The 20,714-nt window shown below is 36.6% G+C and overlaps 1 protein-coding gene across 2 annotated transcripts in view; it reads right to left on the reverse strand.

Moving 5' to 3' along the window:
- MOCOS (molybdenum cofactor sulfurase) overlaps window positions 1–20,714 on the reverse strand; it is a 113,807-nt gene that overhangs the window by 25,379 nt on the left and 67,714 nt on the right. For both annotated transcript variants that reach the window (XM_074204611.1, XM_074204610.1), the window contains 2 exons: window positions 13,840–13,978; window positions 6,416–6,520 (listed from right to left, as the gene is read on the reverse strand). In XM_074204611.1, the coding sequence (XP_074060712.1) occupies window positions 6,416–6,520; window positions 13,840–13,978 (244 nt within the window). The remainder of the gene's footprint in view (window positions 1–6,415; window positions 6,521–13,839; window positions 13,979–20,714) is intronic.

The following is a 20,714-nucleotide window of genomic DNA, read 5'->3' on the forward strand; positions in this document are numbered from 1 at the left end:
ACTTCAAATGTCACAAAAAAATCATAGATTAGTGTCTTCCACTTGGTCAGTAATAAACACCTGCCAGGTTCAGGATTTGTTATGGATTTGGAAATTATCTCTTCAAACAAAAAAAAAAGTTGTCCTTAATTTAGTTCCCAAAGAATTTTCTACTTTCATCTATAGTATTTTTCATATCTTTTCACTTATGGATCACTTTCACTTATAGACCCCCCCTCTAGCTAAGCATTTATTTCCATAATGTCTAGAATTAACCATCTGTGTGAATCTTACACAAGTCACTTGACACACAGATTCTCCACTTATAAAATGAAGATTAGATAATAAATTTCTATTTGTAGAACACTTTATAGAGCATTTCCCTCATAACAATCTTAGGGGCTTGTTGTTAAAATGAAACTGAAGCTCAGAGAGAGAATAAATGACTTGCCCATGGTCCCCTAAGTGTCAGACCTCAGTCTCCAGATTCCAAATTCAAAGTTCTTCCCATGGTTGTCTGGAGAAGTTCATCAGTAATGTAAACCAGTTCCATGTGGCATGCTTACATAGGTTCTGGATTCTTGGATGATACTCTCATTTCTAGTGACCAATGGAGTAAAACAAGGCTGTGTGCTCCCATGCTTTTTAGCATGGTATTTTCAGTAATGTTGTCAAGTGCCTTCAGAGAGGCAGAGAATGGCATCAATATCAGCTACTATACATTAAATTATTTAACTTGAAAAGGTTACAAGTCAAGACTAAAGTGGAGGGAGAGTTGATGCATGATTTTGTTGCTATTGTTATTGTTCACAGATGACTGTTCACTCAGTGTAGCCTCTGGGGCTGAGATGTAACAAAGTATGGATCTACCACTTTACTAATTTTGGCTTAGCAATTAATATCAAGAAAACAGTCACCACTGAAACATCCATATGTAGAGCTATTAGTTACAGAAAATGGAGAAATACTGAATGTTGTATATAAGTTCACTTACTTAGACCATATACTTTGCAGGGATATATACGTGTATAGATAGATAGATAGATAGATAGATAGATAGATAGATAGATGATAAGGTTGACATATGCATTGTCAGGGCTAGCTCAGTGTTTGAGAAGCGACAAAGGAAATTGTAAAATTGTAGGGGAGAAGAGCTGTTAGACTTCCTCCCAAAATGAAGGTCTATGGAGTCATTGTGCTGACCTCCTTGTAGTATACCTGTGTAACTTGGATAGTTTGCCAGCACCATTCCAGGAAATTTAATCATTTCCATTTTGAATTGTTTTAGGAATATTCTGAAGATGAACTGGCAAGATAAGGTACTAGACACTGAGGTCCTTTCATAGTTTAATGGCCAAACATTCATACTCTACTTCATAGAAGATAACTCTAATGAATTGTCCACAATTTTCAAATGCCAAATAAACATTTGCCTAAAAGACTATTTTAGGGAGAATTCATACAAATGCACCTTTGAAGGTCAGAAGTGATACAAAGACAATCTCGAGATTTCTCTGAAGAACTTTGGAGTCAATTGTGTAACATGGGAGGCTGACAAACAATCATCCAGCATGGTATGTCTGTATTAAATAAGGTACTTATGCTCTATTTGCAAAGCAGAATTACAGTAGTCCAAAAGAAACATGAGATATTCAAAATATTCATGTGGATTATTTGTGCCCAACCTGAGGTAGAAACTTTCAATCTTGTATTGATCTGCTCAGCCACAGTTGGACACATTATACTTTAATTTCAACATAGTAATGTCATTTTGGTCCTTTTCAAAAAAAGACAACAACCACCACTGATCAATGGATTTCTGATCAATCTCATCCCACATTGATTATTCCCTTGTTTTGTACTCTTCTATACTTAAATATATACCATATATACTAGCATAATTTCTCCTTTCACATGAAATTTTCACTCTAAAATGAAAGTTGAGAAGAATTTGAGAATAATGTATACACCCAGGTCCTAGTCTGCCACCATCTTTATTAATATGTAAGAATTCCATTTTACTTTCCTAAAGAAGTGACTAAATGAGATTTAAATAAATAGCAATTAGCAATGTTAATGAAAATATAACTCTCCTAACTTTTCTTTTTCAGTAATTTCCCAATGCTAGACATAAAAGACAGCTTTAATCTAGGTTTCATAGATTTTATTATTTTTGAGGGGGTTTTTGCAAAGCAGTGGAGTTAAGTGATTTGTCCAAGGTCACACAGCTAGATAATTATTCAGTGTCTGAGGTAAAATTTGAACTCAGGTCCTCTTGACTTGAAGGCCAGTGCTCTATCCACTGTGCCACCTAGCTTCCCCCCCCTTAGTTATTTTTAATTTTGATCTTGACAAATATCAACAAACATTAACAATTCATATTCAAGTAAGAAAAAGACTATATATGAAAACATAAATCTCAATTATGTAACTTATTTTTTAAGAACAGTATAAATTTAATGTTAGTTTCAAAGCTATCTTCTTCATCTGTTTGATTCTGAACTTCCTTCCATTCTTTCCTGTGTAATTTTAAAATGCTTCATGCAAACTCTTTTCTTTTCTTTTTTGGGCATCACTATCACTAGGTTTCCCCTATCCCCATTCATATTCTCCCCTACTAATATTTTTTAAAAGTCAAAACTTTTGTTACAGAAAAGCAAAAGCAAGTTCACATACATGGCTGTAAACAAAAACACGTCTCATTCTTCACCTCTAGTCTATCATCTGTCTGTCAAGAGATGGGAAGCATTTTTCTTCATTGATTGTCTAGCATCATGATAGGTCACTGCATTTCCAATGAGGCTATCCCATATTACGTGTGAAGAAATAACCTTCTAATTGTTTTTGTCATTCATTGCTGGAAGTTTTTAAGGACAATTTTTAATAATTTTTAAGGACAAGCCCATGAATGCTAGCACACCAAAAATCAAAATGACAACAAAAGAGATTAGTGTGAAGAAATAAACTCCAGGTGATTCTGGGGTTCTATCTTTACCCCTTGACAGTAGCAGGACAAGGGGATTACTTTGTCAGTTAAAAAGAGGAGAAAGCTTCTAACTCATTCTGTCTTTCTTCAACTCTTGTGGTGGTACTTATTTTTCCATTTTTATTAAATTTCCAAGGGGGAGGAGAGCAACTTGCCCTCCCCCAACTCAAGTTACCAAACAAGCATAAGCTTGCAGCAGTTCAAGTCAATTTTCTGCCTAGGAGAGTCTGGGTTTGGAGTTGATTCTGCTTTGCTTTCTCTTTGACCAAACATCATACTTAAAATGGGATGGGAATCTTGTGAGTTCAAGAGGTCCCAGGTTCATTTGTTAGAGCTAACTGGTAGTAGGGGGAGTTTGTTCATGAAAGAAAATGATCCAGGGGTGGCTAGGTGGTGCAGTGGATAAAGCACCGGCCCTGGAGTCAGGAGTACCTGGGTTCAAATCCGGTCTCAGACACTTAATAATTACCTAGCTGTGTGGCCTTGGGCAAGCCACTTAACCCCATTTGCTTTGCAAAACCCTAAAAAAATGATCCCTAGCAGTAGGATGGGCCAATCCCTTGCCTGGATTAATGAAAATGATGATGATGATGATGATGATAACAATAACATGTATATAGTGCCTGTTAGGTACCAGGCACTGCCATAAGCATTTAGAATTATCTCATGTGATCCTCACAACAGTCCTGGGAGATAGGTGCCAATCATCCCCATTTCACAATTCAACTGAGGAAACTAAGGCAAGCAAAGTTTAAGTCCCAGTTAATAATCCAGTTATTTAATAAATAAGTGGGGTGAGATTTGAACACAGGTCATCTAGATTCCAGAACCAACACTTTATCCATTGTGCCACCTAGCTGCTTCTAATTAGCAAGAAATAAAGACCAGGAGATGTTTGGACAGTATAGTATAGAACTAAGGTGAAATGTAGTCTACTAAGGTAATACCATTAAGTATTAGTCTCCTGAGAGATTATAATAGTAATTATCTTATACATGTATTCATATGCAAATATTAATATATCATCAATATTATTGATTGTTTGAGTTTTGTCAATGCATACCATAAGTCTTGTGTTTCCTTTAACATTCCTTTTGTGTATAGGAAATAAATTCCTGTCCCAATCTGATTTATATAGTACAATGAGTACTTTTCTATTTCCCTTTGGGAAAACTTTAAACATGAGTCAAAACTTAAGCTTTAAATAATTAAAGCAGGGTAAGAGTCATGATGAGTCAAAGAGTATGAGAAAAGGAGTCTAATTCTTTTTCTAGGCTAGAGATTTTTAATCTTTTTCATATCATGGACATCTTTTGTAGTCTAGCTATGTCATCTCACTTTAAATTTCATTAATTGCATAAAATTAAATGTATAGAAAAGTACATTAAGTATAATGAAAGTTATCAAAATACTTTAAAATAAAGTGTATAGACCCAAGGTTAAGAAATCTGTCTCAGGTGACCAGATTCCCCCTAAATTTAGATCTACTTGAAAGGAACTCCTTAGGGAGAAAGAACTGATGCCGTATTCCATCCCTTTGCCCTAGCAACACATTAATAATATAAGACAATTGCTGTAAGAAATGACAAACAAGAATGATTTCAGAAAAATCTGGAAAGATTGATATGAATTGATATATAGTGAAGTGAATAGAATCAGGAGAACTTTGTACATATGACTGTTCAGTGAAGAACTGTGAACGACTTGGCTATTCTCAGCAATACAATCCCAAAGGACTAATGATGAAGCATACTATCTGCCTCCAGAGAAAGAAGTGATATTGATTGAATACAGACTGAAGCATGCTATTTTTCACTTTCAAGTCTTCTTGTACAAGATGACTAATATGGAAATGTTTTTCATAATTACACATATCTAACTTATATCTGATTGTTTACCATCTCAGGAAGAGGGAAAGGTAGGGAAGGAGAGAAGAACAGAACTTGGAACTCAAAACTTTAAATAAAAATGCTAAAGAAGGGGGCAGCTAGGTGGCATAGTGGATAAAGCACCGGCCTTGGAGTCAGGAGTACCTGGGTTCAAATCTGGTCCCAGACACTTAATAATTACCTAGCTGTGTGGCCTTGGGCAAGCCACTTAACCCCATTTGCCTTGCAAAAAAAACTTTAAAAATGTTAAAGAATTTTAAGATATATATGACAATGATCAGGGATTCATATCTTTCAAAATTGATGGGATTTTTAAATAATGTTTTAGCCCTTGTTTAATTTGTTCTCCTGGTTCTGCTCATTTCATTCTAGATCAGCTCATACAAGTCTTCCCAAGTTTCTCTGAATCTATGCCTTATATCATTTCTTCTGGTGTTATAATTTTTAATTACATACATGTATCATAATTTGTTCAGCCACTGTCAATCATGGGTATCCATTTTGCTTCCAATTATTTTCTACCACAACTGCATATATTTTTGCAATGTTGGTATTTTCCCCCTTAAGTTCTTTAGAGTATATTTCTAGTAAAGGAACTAGGGAATCAAAGTTCAATGTCTTTTGGGGGATATAGTGCCAAAATGCTTTCCAGGGTAGTTGGACTAATGGCTCCATATATTTGTTAGAATTTTTTTTTTAGGTTTTTGCTAGGCAAATGGGGTTAAATGGCTTGCCCAAGGCCACACAGCTAGGTAATTATTAAGTGTCTGAGGTCTGATTTGAACTCAGGTACTCCTGACTCCAGGGCCAGTGCTCTATCCACTGTGCCACCTAGCTGCCCTTGTGTTGTCTTTAATTTGTTTATGTACCATTGCTTTATCTATATTTTGTTTCTACAACTTTATTACAAGCTTTCTGAGGGAGAATACAATGCTCAGGCAACAGCTTAGTGTGCATTTCATCCTTTTATGCCCAGGGAGTGTATACCTCAGGGGGTGCAAGTCACAACACATTTATGACAATTTATTCTGTGTGATTCTTGCTCATGTACATAAATCTCCCATAAGAAAATCTACTTGCCTCTGGATTTTGTCATATGTGGGAAATGTTAATATAACACTTGACTTTCTCGTTTGTTGCTTCTCACTCTTGCTACAGGTTGTCTCTTCATATTTTTCTAGGCTCCAACATTTACTACAATAATTTCTCTCAGTTTTCAAAGGTCACATCAGCAGAGTGCAAATTTCAGCAGATTCTACTGAACTGCAAGGACTCCCAATTTTGTCCAAGGAACAGTAATGGTAACTATAAATCTGCTTATTACCAGCAAACTAGCCACAAAGTGATGACTTTTTCATCCCTGAGGATCTATGAAACAGCTCATTCCCTAGTAATTTAATAAAATCTTTAATAAAATGAAAGAATGATCATTTTCCTTCCTACTTTTGGAGATAAATAAACCCATGGAAACCTTCAGTCATAATCTTCTTTTTCCTTATAATTCCAGACTATAAAGAAAATACCCCTCATGGTTATAAGAATACTTTGCAGTTCTACTTACCTTTCTCTCTCGAGTAGAAGAAAGTGTTTGGAATACATCTTGGTTTTTTTGTCCAGTTTGCTGATCAATGCAAATCATTTGGCACCTGTGGCATGGTCCTAACACCTAAAGAAATAGCAAAGACAAGAAGTAGAAGGAGAGACCTTCATACAGCAGAGGACTGCAGTGAAATAGATTTGTGACACGATGACTAATTTTCTTCATAAGAATGGCTGAAGAGGACCTACACCTTACTAACTTTGGACCTTCCCAATAACATCAAACAGCCTGAAGACAACATCACTGAAAGGACCCCTGGCCCCAGGCCATTTATAATACAGGACCTACCTAGTTTATATCAAATGAGATCTTTATAAACATTTAACAAAATGCCTGGAACCTGATAGGAACTTAATAAATGTTTCTTCCTTCCCCCCCATATTGTTTTGCATTATCAATAGTGGGTGTATATATATTAAACATTTCTTGTGTGGAGGAAAAGAGAAAGATGTGGAACTAACTGCAAGTGCTTGTCTTGGAACAACTAGGAAGATAGGCAAAGATAAGCAGAGACATAACTAGAAATTGTTGCACCTCAGACAGCAGTCAGGAAAGATGTCCACAGCTAGGGGGAATGGGGGAGGAGACTCCTGGATTCTTGTAGATCTTGATGTAAGGTTCCAACACAATCCAAAGAGCTGGTAGGAGAGTGAGGCCCTGCCCTCAAGGGGGACTGGGAAGGGGGAGGATAGCATATGCAAATAGACAAATCTATACAAGGTCATTTGAGCAGTGAGAGGGAAACAGTTTTGTTTTAGGGGAGTCAGGAAGGCTTCCTGGGAAGTAACACAAGATTTAAATTTTTTCAAGAAGCTAGGGCTTCTGAGAAGCAAAGATGAGAAGTTCATCAAAGATGAAGAAGTTGGGGGCGGCTAGGTGGCACAGTGGATAGAGCACCAGCCCTGGAATCAGGAGTACCTGAATTCAAATCCGACCTCAGACACTTAATAATTACCTAGCTGTGTGACCTTGGGCAAGCCACTTAACCCCACTGCCTTGCAAAAACCTACCAAAAAAAAAAAAAGATGAAGAAGTCAATCCACCTTCAATTATGGAGAGCAGCTTGCACAAAGATACAAAGACAGGTAGTAAAATGCCAAGACCACTGAACTAAAAGTAGGTAAATTTGTTTGAACTAAAGAGTTTGTGAAAGTCACAACATGCAGTAAGTCTGGAGAGACAGACTGGAGCCAGATAGTCCAGGACTGAAATGCCAAGCTGAAAGGTTTTTGCTTTATCCTGGAGGCAAAAAGGAGCCATTGAAGCTTCTTGATCAGGAAAATGACAGGGTCAGCATTGTGCTTTAGGAAGATTGTCTTTGGTAGCAAAATGAAGAATGGACTTGAAGGGGGGAATCAAAGCCAAGATTCCCAGTTGAGTAACTATTACAATAATCCAGACAAGAGATGATGAGCATGTGAACTAGGGTATTATTCATATATTGAAAAGGGATTTTGTGGAGGTAGAAGAAACAAGACTTGGGAACTCAGTCCTTAGGAGTGTGTAATAAAGTGACTTGTAGGTTGGTGCTATTTCCAATAGAAACAAGGAGTTTCAGCTACATTTGACATGCCTATGCTATATTCATTTGAATGTGGTCAAGAAGGAATTGGTGATAAAGGACTGTAACTCAGAAGATAAATTAGGGTTTGATATCTAGATCTGGGGGGAATCTGAAAAGAAATGATTACTGGACCCATAGCAACTAAAGAAGTCAAAAAATAACAAAGAAAAGGGGAGACCTGGCCTCTGTTCACATGGGGCATTCCAATAGGATATTCAATATACATATATGTATATTTATATATGTATATACATATATGTGTAAATGTTTCCAAATATACAAGATATATATTGAAAAGATGAGATAGGAGATGTACTTAAACTGTCTTTTGTTCTTTTCTTTTCTTTTTTTTTTAGTTTTTGCAAGGCAATGGGGTTAAGTGGCTTGCCCAAAGCCACACAGTTAGGTAATTATTGTGTCTGAGGTCGGATTTGAATTCAGGTCTTCCCAACTCCAGGGCCGGTGCTCTATCCACTGCACCATCTAACCGCCCCCCTAAACTGAGTCTTAAAGGAAACCAAGAACCTAGTTTGACCCCAGTTCAGAGGTTTAAAGATTGGGGACCATCTATTCTTCCCAGCTCCCTTCTCCCATGCTGGTCTTAATTTGGATACATATTTGTTGTTTCCTCTAGTAGATTATAAGCTTCTAGAAAGTATGTACTATTTTATTTTTCTTGGAATAAAATGGGTACTTAATACATGCTTATTGCATTAAATTGAATTGAAGCTATGACCCAAAGGAGGAGATCAGCTTGGCTCCAACTTTTCCACACCCTAGTAGAGGGATCAGGGATGAAGTGAGTTAGCATGAAGAGCCCCAAGTATTGGTAATCCTACCCCTTTCAAGTTTCCCTCCCAAGCATGAACTCTTAGCCACACACTCCCAACACATATGTGATATGGCATATGGCATCATCTAAATTTGTCTTTGCTTGGACAAAGTCCTGATTGTCTCATCCTGGTTATATCTATGAAGAAAAGTAATAAATGTCCCCTAGTCCCCTAGGTTAGAATTTCATAATTGGAGAGTGATAAATAGGATGATGGATGAAGGTAGGGGTGGGAAAGAAGTGGCATGTGACTTTAAGCAACTGCTCTTAGAAAATTGAACATCACTCCAATAACATGATGCATACATGTGTTGTATATGTGAAAAATATAAAGGTTAAACACCAATTTGTCCTCTACTCTCTTTCTCAATGGAATCTGATATTGTAAGTGAAGTCTGGGTAGATGCCACCATCTTGGGATCAAATCTCTTCCCAACATCACCCAAATCCCTGGATGAAAAGCATTTCTAAGTGAGAGTAGAAAGACACTATGTAGGTCTTTGAACAAAACACCCAGATCTCATTCCATTGAGTTATTGCAAATGGGCAACAAGCTGAGTGCCAGAAACAGAATCTTCACTCAGAGAAGTAAGGAAAACAACAGAACCAAAGTTAGAGTACTTGTTTCTCACTGACCAGAAAAAAAATGGTAAATGAATCTCTCTGAGGTTGTCCCTAGACTAAAATCACATCAAGGGAACAACTTATCAAGAAACCAAGTTTGCTCTTCTAACCTAGTTTTATCATATTATTTTGAGTGGACATGGTTTTCTAGATATCATCAAACCCATGCAAAAAAAATATAAACTAGAGCAATTATATTCTCAAACTCAACCTCGCTCTATAGTACTGTAAAAGAACCCCATCACAGGACAAAGAAATGCTTCTACAATCTTGTAGATTAAAAATATTGTTATTATTATCATCAATAGAATTTAGTCATCAATATATTTTATATCAATATATCATCAATAGTTTTTATCTGGGATACTTGGCACAGTGCTTTACAAACAAGATATGTTCAATAATTATTGGATGACTAGTGTTCTTATGGTTCTCCCTGCCTCAAGTGTCTTCCCACTTCTATGCATATATTTATAGATATAGATATATAGATATATGGATATAGACATTTTCCCCAATATAATGTAAGCTCCTTGAGAACAGAAACTGTTTAATTTTTGTTTTCATATTCCCAATGCTTTGCACATAGTAGGTACTTAATAAATTCTTGTTGATTGAATGAATTTCAGCCTTAAAACACATGCTCTTTGTTTTAAATTTTTTTAATTTTAATTTTTTAATTAACTCCATATCCTATAAAGGGGGTACAGACTCTATACTTTACCTATGCAGACTGTACTCTATACTATACAGACTGTACCTACTGTACTCTATACTATACTCTATACTATAAAGATTGTACCTACTATCATAGTATGATTAATTATTTCTTACACACTCCTCAATCTCATACTACTGCCAAACACTCTGAGAAGAAGTATAATATCAAAGGTCAAAGGACCCTAGGATGAAGTTCACTTTTGCTTTTTGGTTGCTGGTAGTATCCTGTTTTACCTGTCATCCTAAATGTTGAAGCCATGGTTCCCTTAAATAGCAAGGTCTGCTTGTCCTTTTGCACTTCATTTTTAACCCCTGATTCTAAGGTGTTTTATTTATTTCTAGCAATTGAAAACTTTGATTACTCACTTCTATCTTGACCTCTTGCTTTCTAGACTTCAAGGAAGCCTCTTTTCATGGATGCCATAATTCCCTAGGTGCTATCTGAATCACTAGGCTTGTAGATGTTTGGCTTACTTTTGCTCCCTAGCAGCAATGGGAACCTTAACCATCTGTCTTAAAGAGATCTGACATGAACCTCTGCTCAGTCATCTCTTACTAAAGATGTTGACTATTGCTATTTCTCAGGGAACTTTATATTTTTAAAAAAATAGCAAAAAGAGATCATTAAAAGACTATCCCCTCCCTCCCCCAGCTCTAAAATCTCAGGCAAACATTTAATGCCCTTGTCAAAGGCAGAAGTATGGCCACCAAGGATAACAGCAGTTAGATTGCAAGTTTATTTCCAAAACATTGCAGAGAAGACAAATAGGAAAATTATGAATTGTTTCGCCTCAGGAGAAAAAAAAAGTATAGAGCAGCTGAAGAGAAAAACAAGATTTAAACTTTAAGTAGATAAAAATTTCCTGGCTGAAAGCAAAGTGCTGGCATAGTATCAAGCTCTTCTCTGCTGCTGGTGTCCTGTACTCAATGCCCAGATTCCTTGCTTAGCTTCTGACTCTACTTGCTCAGAATGTTGGCCTGGCTTCTGAGTGCTCATAACTAGGCTGTATCCCTGGATTCCAGACTGGTTCTGTTTTGACCTTCAAACTGTATGATCCTTTGACCCTGTCGGAATTCTCACCTACTGCTTGGCACTGACCTTGGTACTTATACATTTTCTTATTTCTGATTGTCCACCTGGTTCCTAACCCAAAATGTTGGTCACCAGTTTGCCACCATTCCTTTGCCAAACTGGACCCATTCTCAGACCTACACCCTCCTACCACCTCAAGTCCTAGCTTCTGGTCTTGGCTCCTGAATCTGATTCATTTTCATCTATATTTCTAACACTGATACAATCTTCATATAAAACTCCTAAAAGATGATTGGGAATATGGATACTAGTCCAAGTGAAAGACAGAGCTCTCACAGGGGTGGCTAAGTGACACACTGGCCCTCAAGTCAGAAGTACCTCGAGTCAGGAGCACCTGGCCTCAGACACTAAATAATAATAATTACCTAGCTGTGTGACCTTGGGCAAGCCACTTAACCCCACTGCCTTGCAAAAAAAAATACAGAGCTCTTAGAGCAAATTTTGGAGTCATTCCCAAGAGGTGATAGCTAAGATTGTGTGGGTGAGTAGGATTTCTGAAGGAAAGTGAGGAGGAAAAAAAAGACTAAAACAGAACTGTGGGTGAAACCCCTGTTAGGGATATGGGAAGAACAGGAGACATCAGAAGCAATTATGAAGGTATAACCAAAAAAAGGAAGGAGAATCAAAAAGGAGAAGGAATTTGGGGGGGGGAGCAGTTTAAAGAAAAGAGAGAAGCAATAAGCTCATGGGATTAATAATTAATAACTAGCACATAATAAGCACTAAATAAATGTTTTATAGCTCTATCTAATGTTTATTGATTAGATAGCCAAAAGCTAGAGAATTGAAATCAGAATCATTGACTACCTGACCTTTGGAATTTTAAGTATAACTGACTATATAGACTTTTTTCCATCAGGAAATGCCAGATCAAACATGCTTTGTTCTCTCTCACAATTCAACCTACCCCCTATTTGCCCTCTCTCTTCAAGTCTTTCTTTCTCCTTTTTTTCCTTGACTACCTTGCAACCCAAATCAAAAGAAAAATGAAAAATGAAGGATGGTTAGAATTGGTTAAGAGGTACTCATCTGGTATGTTTCTTTTCTGCCCAAAATTCTGACCCCAATCTTTAAGTGCTGTTTGCTGTGCTGTCAACCCAGGACCATGGCTGATAGTAAAAGGCAACTCACTGGTAGCTAAGTTTCAGGTTAGTGACAAAGATTTGGTGACCTGGAATTTTTCAGGAGAGGAAACTATCTCATACTTAAACACATTGATTCTATTTTTTATCATGGTCCTAGTAAATAGAATTTTGCAAACAAGGTATGTTCAATAATTATTGGATGACTAGTCTTCTTATTGCTCTCCCTGCCTCAAGTGTCTTCCCATTTCTTTCCATATATCCTATAAAGATATATAGATATTTTCTCCAACACAATGTAAGCTCCTTGAGAACAGGCATGGTATCATTTTTGCTTTCATATTCCCAGTGCTTTGCACATAGTAGATATTTAATAAATTCTTGTTGATTTGGAAGGGTGAGGGGGGGAAAGGGGGTAAAATGTGCCATACTTGTAAATTCCCTGCCATAGGAAATTCTTGGTAAAGAAATTCCTTCCAAAGATAGGCATTTGCTCTGCAACTTGGAGCCTTAGAGAATTGCTTGTGGCATAGAGATGATTAAGTGACTTGTTTTGGGTTACACAGCCAATATGTAGTAGAATTTGGCACTCTTTTCACAATGCTAGACTGCCTCTCTATGCAAGGTTATATATAGTTTTAAAAAATAATATTCCATATTAAGGATAGACAGGTAATTGAAATTTTGTGATGACTACTTATTCTAATCCAAACATGAATCTTCAAAATTGACTAGGGAGATAATGATGATCATCTGTAAAGGAATTCCAACTAGTCAGATTTCTCAGAGTTCCTGAATCCTCATAGCAGTCAGTAGACAATTTCAATCTAACCCAAAACATACCTGAAGGGAATCTCTTAAATAATGTGACAAAACGACATCCAGTCTTTGCCTAAAAATTTCCAACTTCCTAGCATTAGGAAGTTTGGGGATTTTTTCCCTAACATTAAGCATAAATTTGCCTCCATAGTATCCATCCATCCATCCATTCATTCATTGTTCCTAGTTTTGCCTTCTGGAACCAAGTAGAGTAAATCTAATCCCTCTTCCACCCTTCAAATACTTCAAAACATCATGTCATTCAGACAATTGCAGAAGCTACCAACACTATGCTGACACTCCTATCATACCTCAACAGCACTTTAGCTAGAAAAACTAAAGATCTACCAAGTAGGGTTGAGAGAAGCATGATACCAATTTCTATTAGGCAACCACCATCTTCTTAGTTTGACTGAAAAAGTTGACCAGATAAGAGAAAGGGGGCATGGGATTCTCACACATAAGGAAACTGAGTACAGGTTAGGAAAGCTAAGTACCTTGACCAAGGTCACACAAGAAGTAAGATCAGGATCAGAATTTGAATACAGGTCCTTGGACTCTAGAGTCAGTGATCTTTTCACAGTATTTCATAAGGTTTGAATCTATGAAGGAACCACTGGGTAAAAAATAATAGAATTTTTTGCTACTTACCAGAAAATGTAAGGTGTCAATGGAAATCTCATCCCATTTCTCTTCCTCAAAGGCCTTAGTTCCATTGATAACTATATTGGCACGGAAACGTTGAATTAGTTCTCTCATTGGCAATAATTCTTCTGTTCCATTTTCATCACTGTCAATATACAGCCCCCCCCAATTGGAAGTAATGTATTAATTGTACTGTAAACACTTCTTATCTATCTGACTAGATGACAACTAGTGTTCATTTATTGATACCTTCTTTATACTTGGGGGAATTCTTAGTAATTAGGAAGGGAATTATTTACAAGTCCTCATTGCCAAGATTTGGGGAACAGACATTAATCTATAAATGAAGGATGCTGGCCCACCTACAGATTCTATTTACAGAGCATCCATTCCTGGGAGAAAGTAAAGAAGTTGAAATTTTGGGTAGCTATTAAATTATCCATTGCTAAAGAAATTAAAGGTTTGGGAAACATGGGGAAAATATCATAGATACATAACAAATGTTTGTTCATTAATTGATATAAGTTGACTACTGAAAAGAAAAAATTCTCCAAAAATAAAATAGAAGAAAGCTTTTAATAATAATAGAGTCCCAGTTGTCTAAATACATCCACATCACCTAAAACTATTTACCTTTAAGTCATATCACCAGGAGCTGAAAATTAGATTTCAGTGACTTTGTCATTTTACCCTAGAGAAAACTATCAAAAATCACCAACTTGACACAAATCTTGCTAGGTATAGAATGAAATTGGAGTTGGCAACGATGATGTCTCATGAAGACAGGATGAATTTTCAGCAGCATACAGTGAAAAAAAAGTCAGTGAACTGAGCATCAGGAGGCCTGGGTCCTGCCTGAACCTGGTACCTAATGGTTGTGGGTGGATAGCAATGATGCCTCTTCATCTCTAGAGAAATTTAATTCTTTTCTCTCTCAAGAAGAAAACGTGATGCCTTCTTTTCCCTCACCAGATGGTCCTAGAGGGTGAGGAAATACCACCATCTAGTGGTGTTATCAGGATACTACTAACAAAGACTTCTAAAGTCAAGAGGTCAGAATGCTAGTTCATAAGGTGATGGTCTCATTTATTCCTAAAGATATGAAAATGTGAGATATTTTTTAAATTATTTAATGGAAATATCAAAGAGAGTCAGTCACAAAATATTAGTGTAACCTTAACTGCCTTTCACCAACCCAAAGATGTATTATCAGGGAAGAAAAGACATAAACCAGATTTGATGCCAGTCCAGAATCATCTGCAACACCCTTTGAAGGTTGTAAGCTTTATTATCCATGTTCCATTTATTATTGTTCCTATGGTTAACATGGATCTCTCCCTATCCCTGTATTAATCAATCAAGCAACTCTTATCATCCATTGACCTCAATATTATCCTACCTAACCCACCTCCACACAGATCCTATTTCACTCCCTCATACTCCTTCCCTTAATTCTGGTTCTTTTTCCCCTTATACTTTCTTTTATTGATTAGTCCTGACTGAAACTTGTTTCCTTCATTACACTCCACCCATGTCCCTCCTTGATAACATTCTTCCTTAGCAGCTTCTTCCACATCCTGCCCCTTTCTGACCAACCCTCACATGGTTCTAGAAGAGTCAGAATATTCTTTGCTTCCCAATGAACCTTCCACCTTCTCTCCCTTTGCCTCCATTCTCAGCAACCTCTTCTTTAAAGTTCAATCATAATTTTCTGCGCAATTGAAATCAGCGTGGCTACACTGGTCCCTCCCTCCTTTGTCAAAGAGTTCACTATCAAGCTCACATTCTTCCTCTCCCAAAACCTTCTCTTATACTAGGGAGCTTCAATATCCCTTCTAACTAACCTTCCAATCATTTCTACTTGAATCTCATGACTTAGTCCTTCAATTGACTTCAGCCACACATAACAAAAGTCACATCCTGAATCTTTACATGGTTCACAAGGGTTCCATTTCTCCAATTAAGAACTGTGACAATCCTCTAACCACAAAGTCCTAGCATTCCATCTCTCCCTATCTCTCACTCATGGTTGTCCTGCTTAAGACCTTTAAGCCCCTTTCAGATGTTTTTTAAGATAGCATTCCTTTTCTGAAATCACTTTTCTCCCTTTCTAATATATAGTTAGCCATTTCAACTTAAGTCAGCTAGGTGGATAACAGTGGATAACATTTTTGGACCTGGAGTCATTAAAAACTCAAGTCCACTGTCTGCCACCCAGCCACCCCTACTATTATTACTATTTTATTTTATTTTGGGTGTTTTTTTCCTTTTTTCTGGTTTTTGCAAGGCAGTGGGGTTGGGGTGGCTTGCATGTCACACGGCTGGGTGATTGTTGGGTGTATGGGGCTGGATATGGGCCTGGGTGCTCCTGGCTCCAGGGCTGGTGCTCTGTCCATTGCGCCACCTGGCCATACCTACAATTATTACTATTACTTTTTTAATTTTAATTTTTTCTCTCCCCTTTACTTTATCACTCAAGTGAGTCTATATTTTTGAGGGGAAGGGGGTATTTTGTTTACTCTTAAACAAGAATATTTTATTAATGTATAACAAAACATTATTTGTACAAAATGAGAATAAATAAATATTAAATATAAAAAATAAAAAAAATAAAAAAAACTCAAGTCCAAATCCAGCCTCAGACATCTGATAAAAAGTGGGCAAGTCACTTGACCTCTGATTGCCTTAACCTACTGGAAAAGGAATTGGTCAAATTATCCCTCTGCCAAGAAAACCCCATGGACATTATGGTCCATGGAGTCACAAAGAATGAGACCCAACTGAACCACCAAACAATTTCAACTCAACATTGTCCTCTCAGATCCCTCACTCCTTTATCTTTCTTCAGTTCATCTCTTACCAGACCACAGCCCTAGATTATTCCCACCTTTTACCTTTTCTACTCCTGGTCATATGGCAACAGAAATAAAAGAAGTTCACAACTGTCCTGACTTGGTACATTAAAATTTCATGTTATTCAACTTCATTCCAGTGGCTAGAGAGAGAGACCACCATGGAGTCAGGAAGTTGAACAAGTCATTTAACCTGTTTTCCTCAGTTTCCTCATCTGTAAAATGGAAATAATAACACCTACTACCCATGATTATTGAAAACATAAAACAGGATATTTGCAAATCTCTTAACCCAGTGCCTGGTCTATAGTAAGTACCATGCAAATATTATCTGTTATTGTTGTTGCTGTTGCTGTTGCAGTCTTTATTCCTAATTGATCCCATATCTCATTCCTTTCAGAAGTATTTTAAACCTTTTATGGTCCACTATAAATTTCTCCTCCCTCTCTCACTCAGATGAAGACCTCGCCTCTTACTATTCCTTGTGAATCCATCCATCTCCCAATTCTCTTCATGTGAAAAAACCCAACACTATCCCCCATAAATCTTTTCTCCCCTAGACCATGATAATGAAGTTGTCATTTTCCTTCCCAAGGCTAACCTCTCTACATGTGCACATGATTCCATCCCTGCTCATCTTCTCCATTCTATTCCCTATCATCCCCTTGAAGCTCTCATTCTCTATTTTCATTCTCTTTCTCAACCAAAATCCTTTTAAAAATTGTCTTTCTCTTATGTTGGGAAACACCATCCATATCCAGATAAAGATCTGTGGAGTTTGATTGAAGACCAAAACTTGCTATCTTTATTTTTTTAAGTTTTCTTATGTATTTTGGTTTTTTTCTCTCTAACGCTTTTCGCCATTTTGATTTGCTTCTTCTCTCACAATATAACTAGCATGGATCTATGTTTAGTAAGATTATACATGTAGAGCCTATGTTGGATTGCTTTCTGTCAGGGGGAAGGGGGAGGGAAGGGACAGAGGGAGAAAAATGTAAAACTCAAAGTTACCATATCATGTAGTTGAAAAAATAAATATAAAAAAATTGCCTTTCCTGATCTTCCCTCAGTTATTGCCCTCAATCCCCAACTGTCTAATATTTATCAACTTTATATTTTACACAGTATAATTATATATATATATATATCTGTATATCTGTATGTATGTATATATTTGTTCCCCATTAGAATCTACATTTCTTATGAGTAGTTTGTATTACCAGCATCTAGCACTCTGTCAAGTATACAGCAAGTACTTAATAAATGTTTATTCATTAAAGATTTAAAAATTACATGTAATCCTATTTTTTTTAGGTTTTTGCAAGGCAAATGGGGTTAAGTGGCTTGCCCAAGGCCATACAGCTAGGTAATTATTAAGTGTCTGAGACCAGATTTAAACCCAGGTACTCCTGACTCCAAGGCCAGTGCTTTATCCACTACACCACCTAGCCGCCCCGTAATCCTATTTTTGATAAAAAAAAAAAAAAATTCCTTCTATAGCATCCTCAATCAGTGTTGAAGTATCCTTTGCTTGAAAACCTCTCGTGAGAGGTCCAATACCAACTGAAACAAACCAGTGTACTTTTGGATCATTCTGGTGAGGAGGGAGATTTCACTTAGATTAAATTGAAAATGGCCTCTCAACAATTTCTAAATAGAGTTCCTAGGTCTTCCCTCTATGGTCAAGTAATATTAGCTCCTGCTAATTCTCATGATAGCCCTTTATTATCAGAAGACAAGGTACCTTTATATATTTTCTTCTTTAGGCCAAGCACTCCCAATCCCTTCAAGTGATTGTCATGAGATATGAACTTGAAGGGCTACTATTGTAGTCATGCTCCCCTCATTGTTCTTTGAGTTCTTGGTTTTATTCTGGAAAGCACCACATCCATGTTAGGCTGATTTAACCTAAAGAATTTTAAGTCAGTGTATTCTACCTATGCTTTCTTTGAACCCTTTGAAGTTTTCTTTCCCAAGGCACAAACTATGTTCACAGAGCCAACAAAGAATCAAGATATCAGGTTTACTCAGCTGGTTATACTACCACAGATGTTTCTTAAACTTTGATTTTTAATTGAAACCTGACATGTTACCTTGTACACAGTGAGCATTTGATATATGTTGAAACTAAGATAAAGAGGAAAATTAAGCTATAACCTGAATTTGAAAAGATCTTGACAGATTAGAACATAAAACAGGACCCTAACAATATTCAGCTTAAATAAAGATAACTATAAAATACACCACATTCAAAAAAATCAAATTCACATATACAAGATGAATAGTTACATCTAGACAACAATTCACCTGAGAAGGGCTTAAGTAGACTGTAAGATTCACAACATGAGTAGAACAGAGAATATAGTTGCACCCAAAACCCAAACTCTCTAAGTAATTTTAGCTATTTTAAGAGAAATAGTGTCCAGGGTTAGGAATATCTCCAACTCAGATTCTCTGCCCTAGTTAAACCATAACTGAGACATTATGTTTAGCCTATCATATTTTAGGAAGGACCTAGTGAGGCTATAGAAGAGGACAACTAGAAAGGGAGGGTGAAGGGCATCAAGATCATGTCTAATAATTATTATTAGTAACAATAATAATATCTTCAGTACCTATCACAAGTTTAAAATGCCTTTGAAATAACAAATCTTTCTCAAAATAAGAATTGTAAACCATTAACATTCTTATGAAAAAAATGATTCAAATTCAAATAACCAGTAGAGAAATGCAAATTAAAACAACCCTAAGGTTTCACCTCAGACCCTGAAAATGGTCAAAAATGAAAACAAATGTGAATAATGAATACTGAAGAGGATGCAAAAGGATAGGTACATTAATTGTAGGTGGACCTGTGAGTTAATATAGACATTCTGGGAAATAATATGGAATGTCTATATTAACTCACAGGTCTACCTACAATTATGCAAAAAAAGAGACTAAAATGACTGTACCCTTTGATTCAGAGATCCACTGCTAAGCATAAGTCCAAAGATATCAAAATATTTATGTCATAATATTTATAGTAATGCTTTATAGTTGCATTTCTGTCCATCCTTTAAAATCTATGCAAATAACATCTTGACTGTAGAATCACAGATTAGCAACTGAAAGTGAGTTTAGAGATCATTTAGTCCAAACTCCTTATTTTATAGTTGGAAAAAACTGAGGTTCAAAGAATGGAAAAGACTTTTGAATTGCAGTTATTATGGAGTAGAACCAGGGCTCAAATGTTGGTCCTTGGTTTCAAATCTCTAAAACTTTCCTGATCTTCTCTATTATGAATGATTACCTTAGACTTTACATGCATTTTGCTTTATATCTGTCAAATCTATTTACAATTTAGTACTGTGTATAATATTTGTTATCTAATCCTCTCACAATCCTGCAGCTCTTCTGGAAAAGGAACATTTACTTATCTAACCTTTAAATCTTCCTATCTCCAGCAACTAACACAGTATTCTACTTTCTGTACAGGCTTAAAAAAGGCTTGTTGGATTGAATTGGATTTGGTTTCTTATTCATCATGGGCCTTTATTCCTCAGTTGATCTAGTCCCTACCCCTCATTGTTGGAAAAAATATAAGGACTCATCGGAAACATCTTAATCTTGCCCTGTTCCCATCCTAGATATCTGAATTTATAAGAATGTTTCTTCTCAGATCCAGTCTCAAGATGGCTATGAAGTTATAATTTAAGTTTACTTTTTGACCCCATGAATCTTATAGGACATAGATCTTGGAGAAAAGGAGAAATCTGGTAAGAATTTCATAGTTCATTAAGAGGAAATGCCACCCATGTGCCATACCTGGGCAATAACCCAAAATCTGAGAACCTTCATCTAAGGTGTTAGCACTTACATCAGTGAAAACAGCAGCCAGCCTGAAAAAAGAAACTAGAAACCCCCATCGGTCTGGAGAAACATGTTCTACTTGGAAAAGCTCCAGAGGGCCCAAAGTTCAGCATATATGTTCCCCCATCCTTTCATGATTAAGCATAAACTGAACCCTCAAATTTCATCACAATAAAC

Source organism: Macrotis lagotis, chromosome X (genome assembly GCF_037893015.1).
Source record: "Macrotis lagotis isolate mMagLag1 chromosome X, bilby.v1.9.chrom.fasta, whole genome shotgun sequence".
Taxonomy (NCBI): Eukaryota; Metazoa; Chordata; class Mammalia; order Peramelemorphia; family Peramelidae; genus Macrotis; species Macrotis lagotis.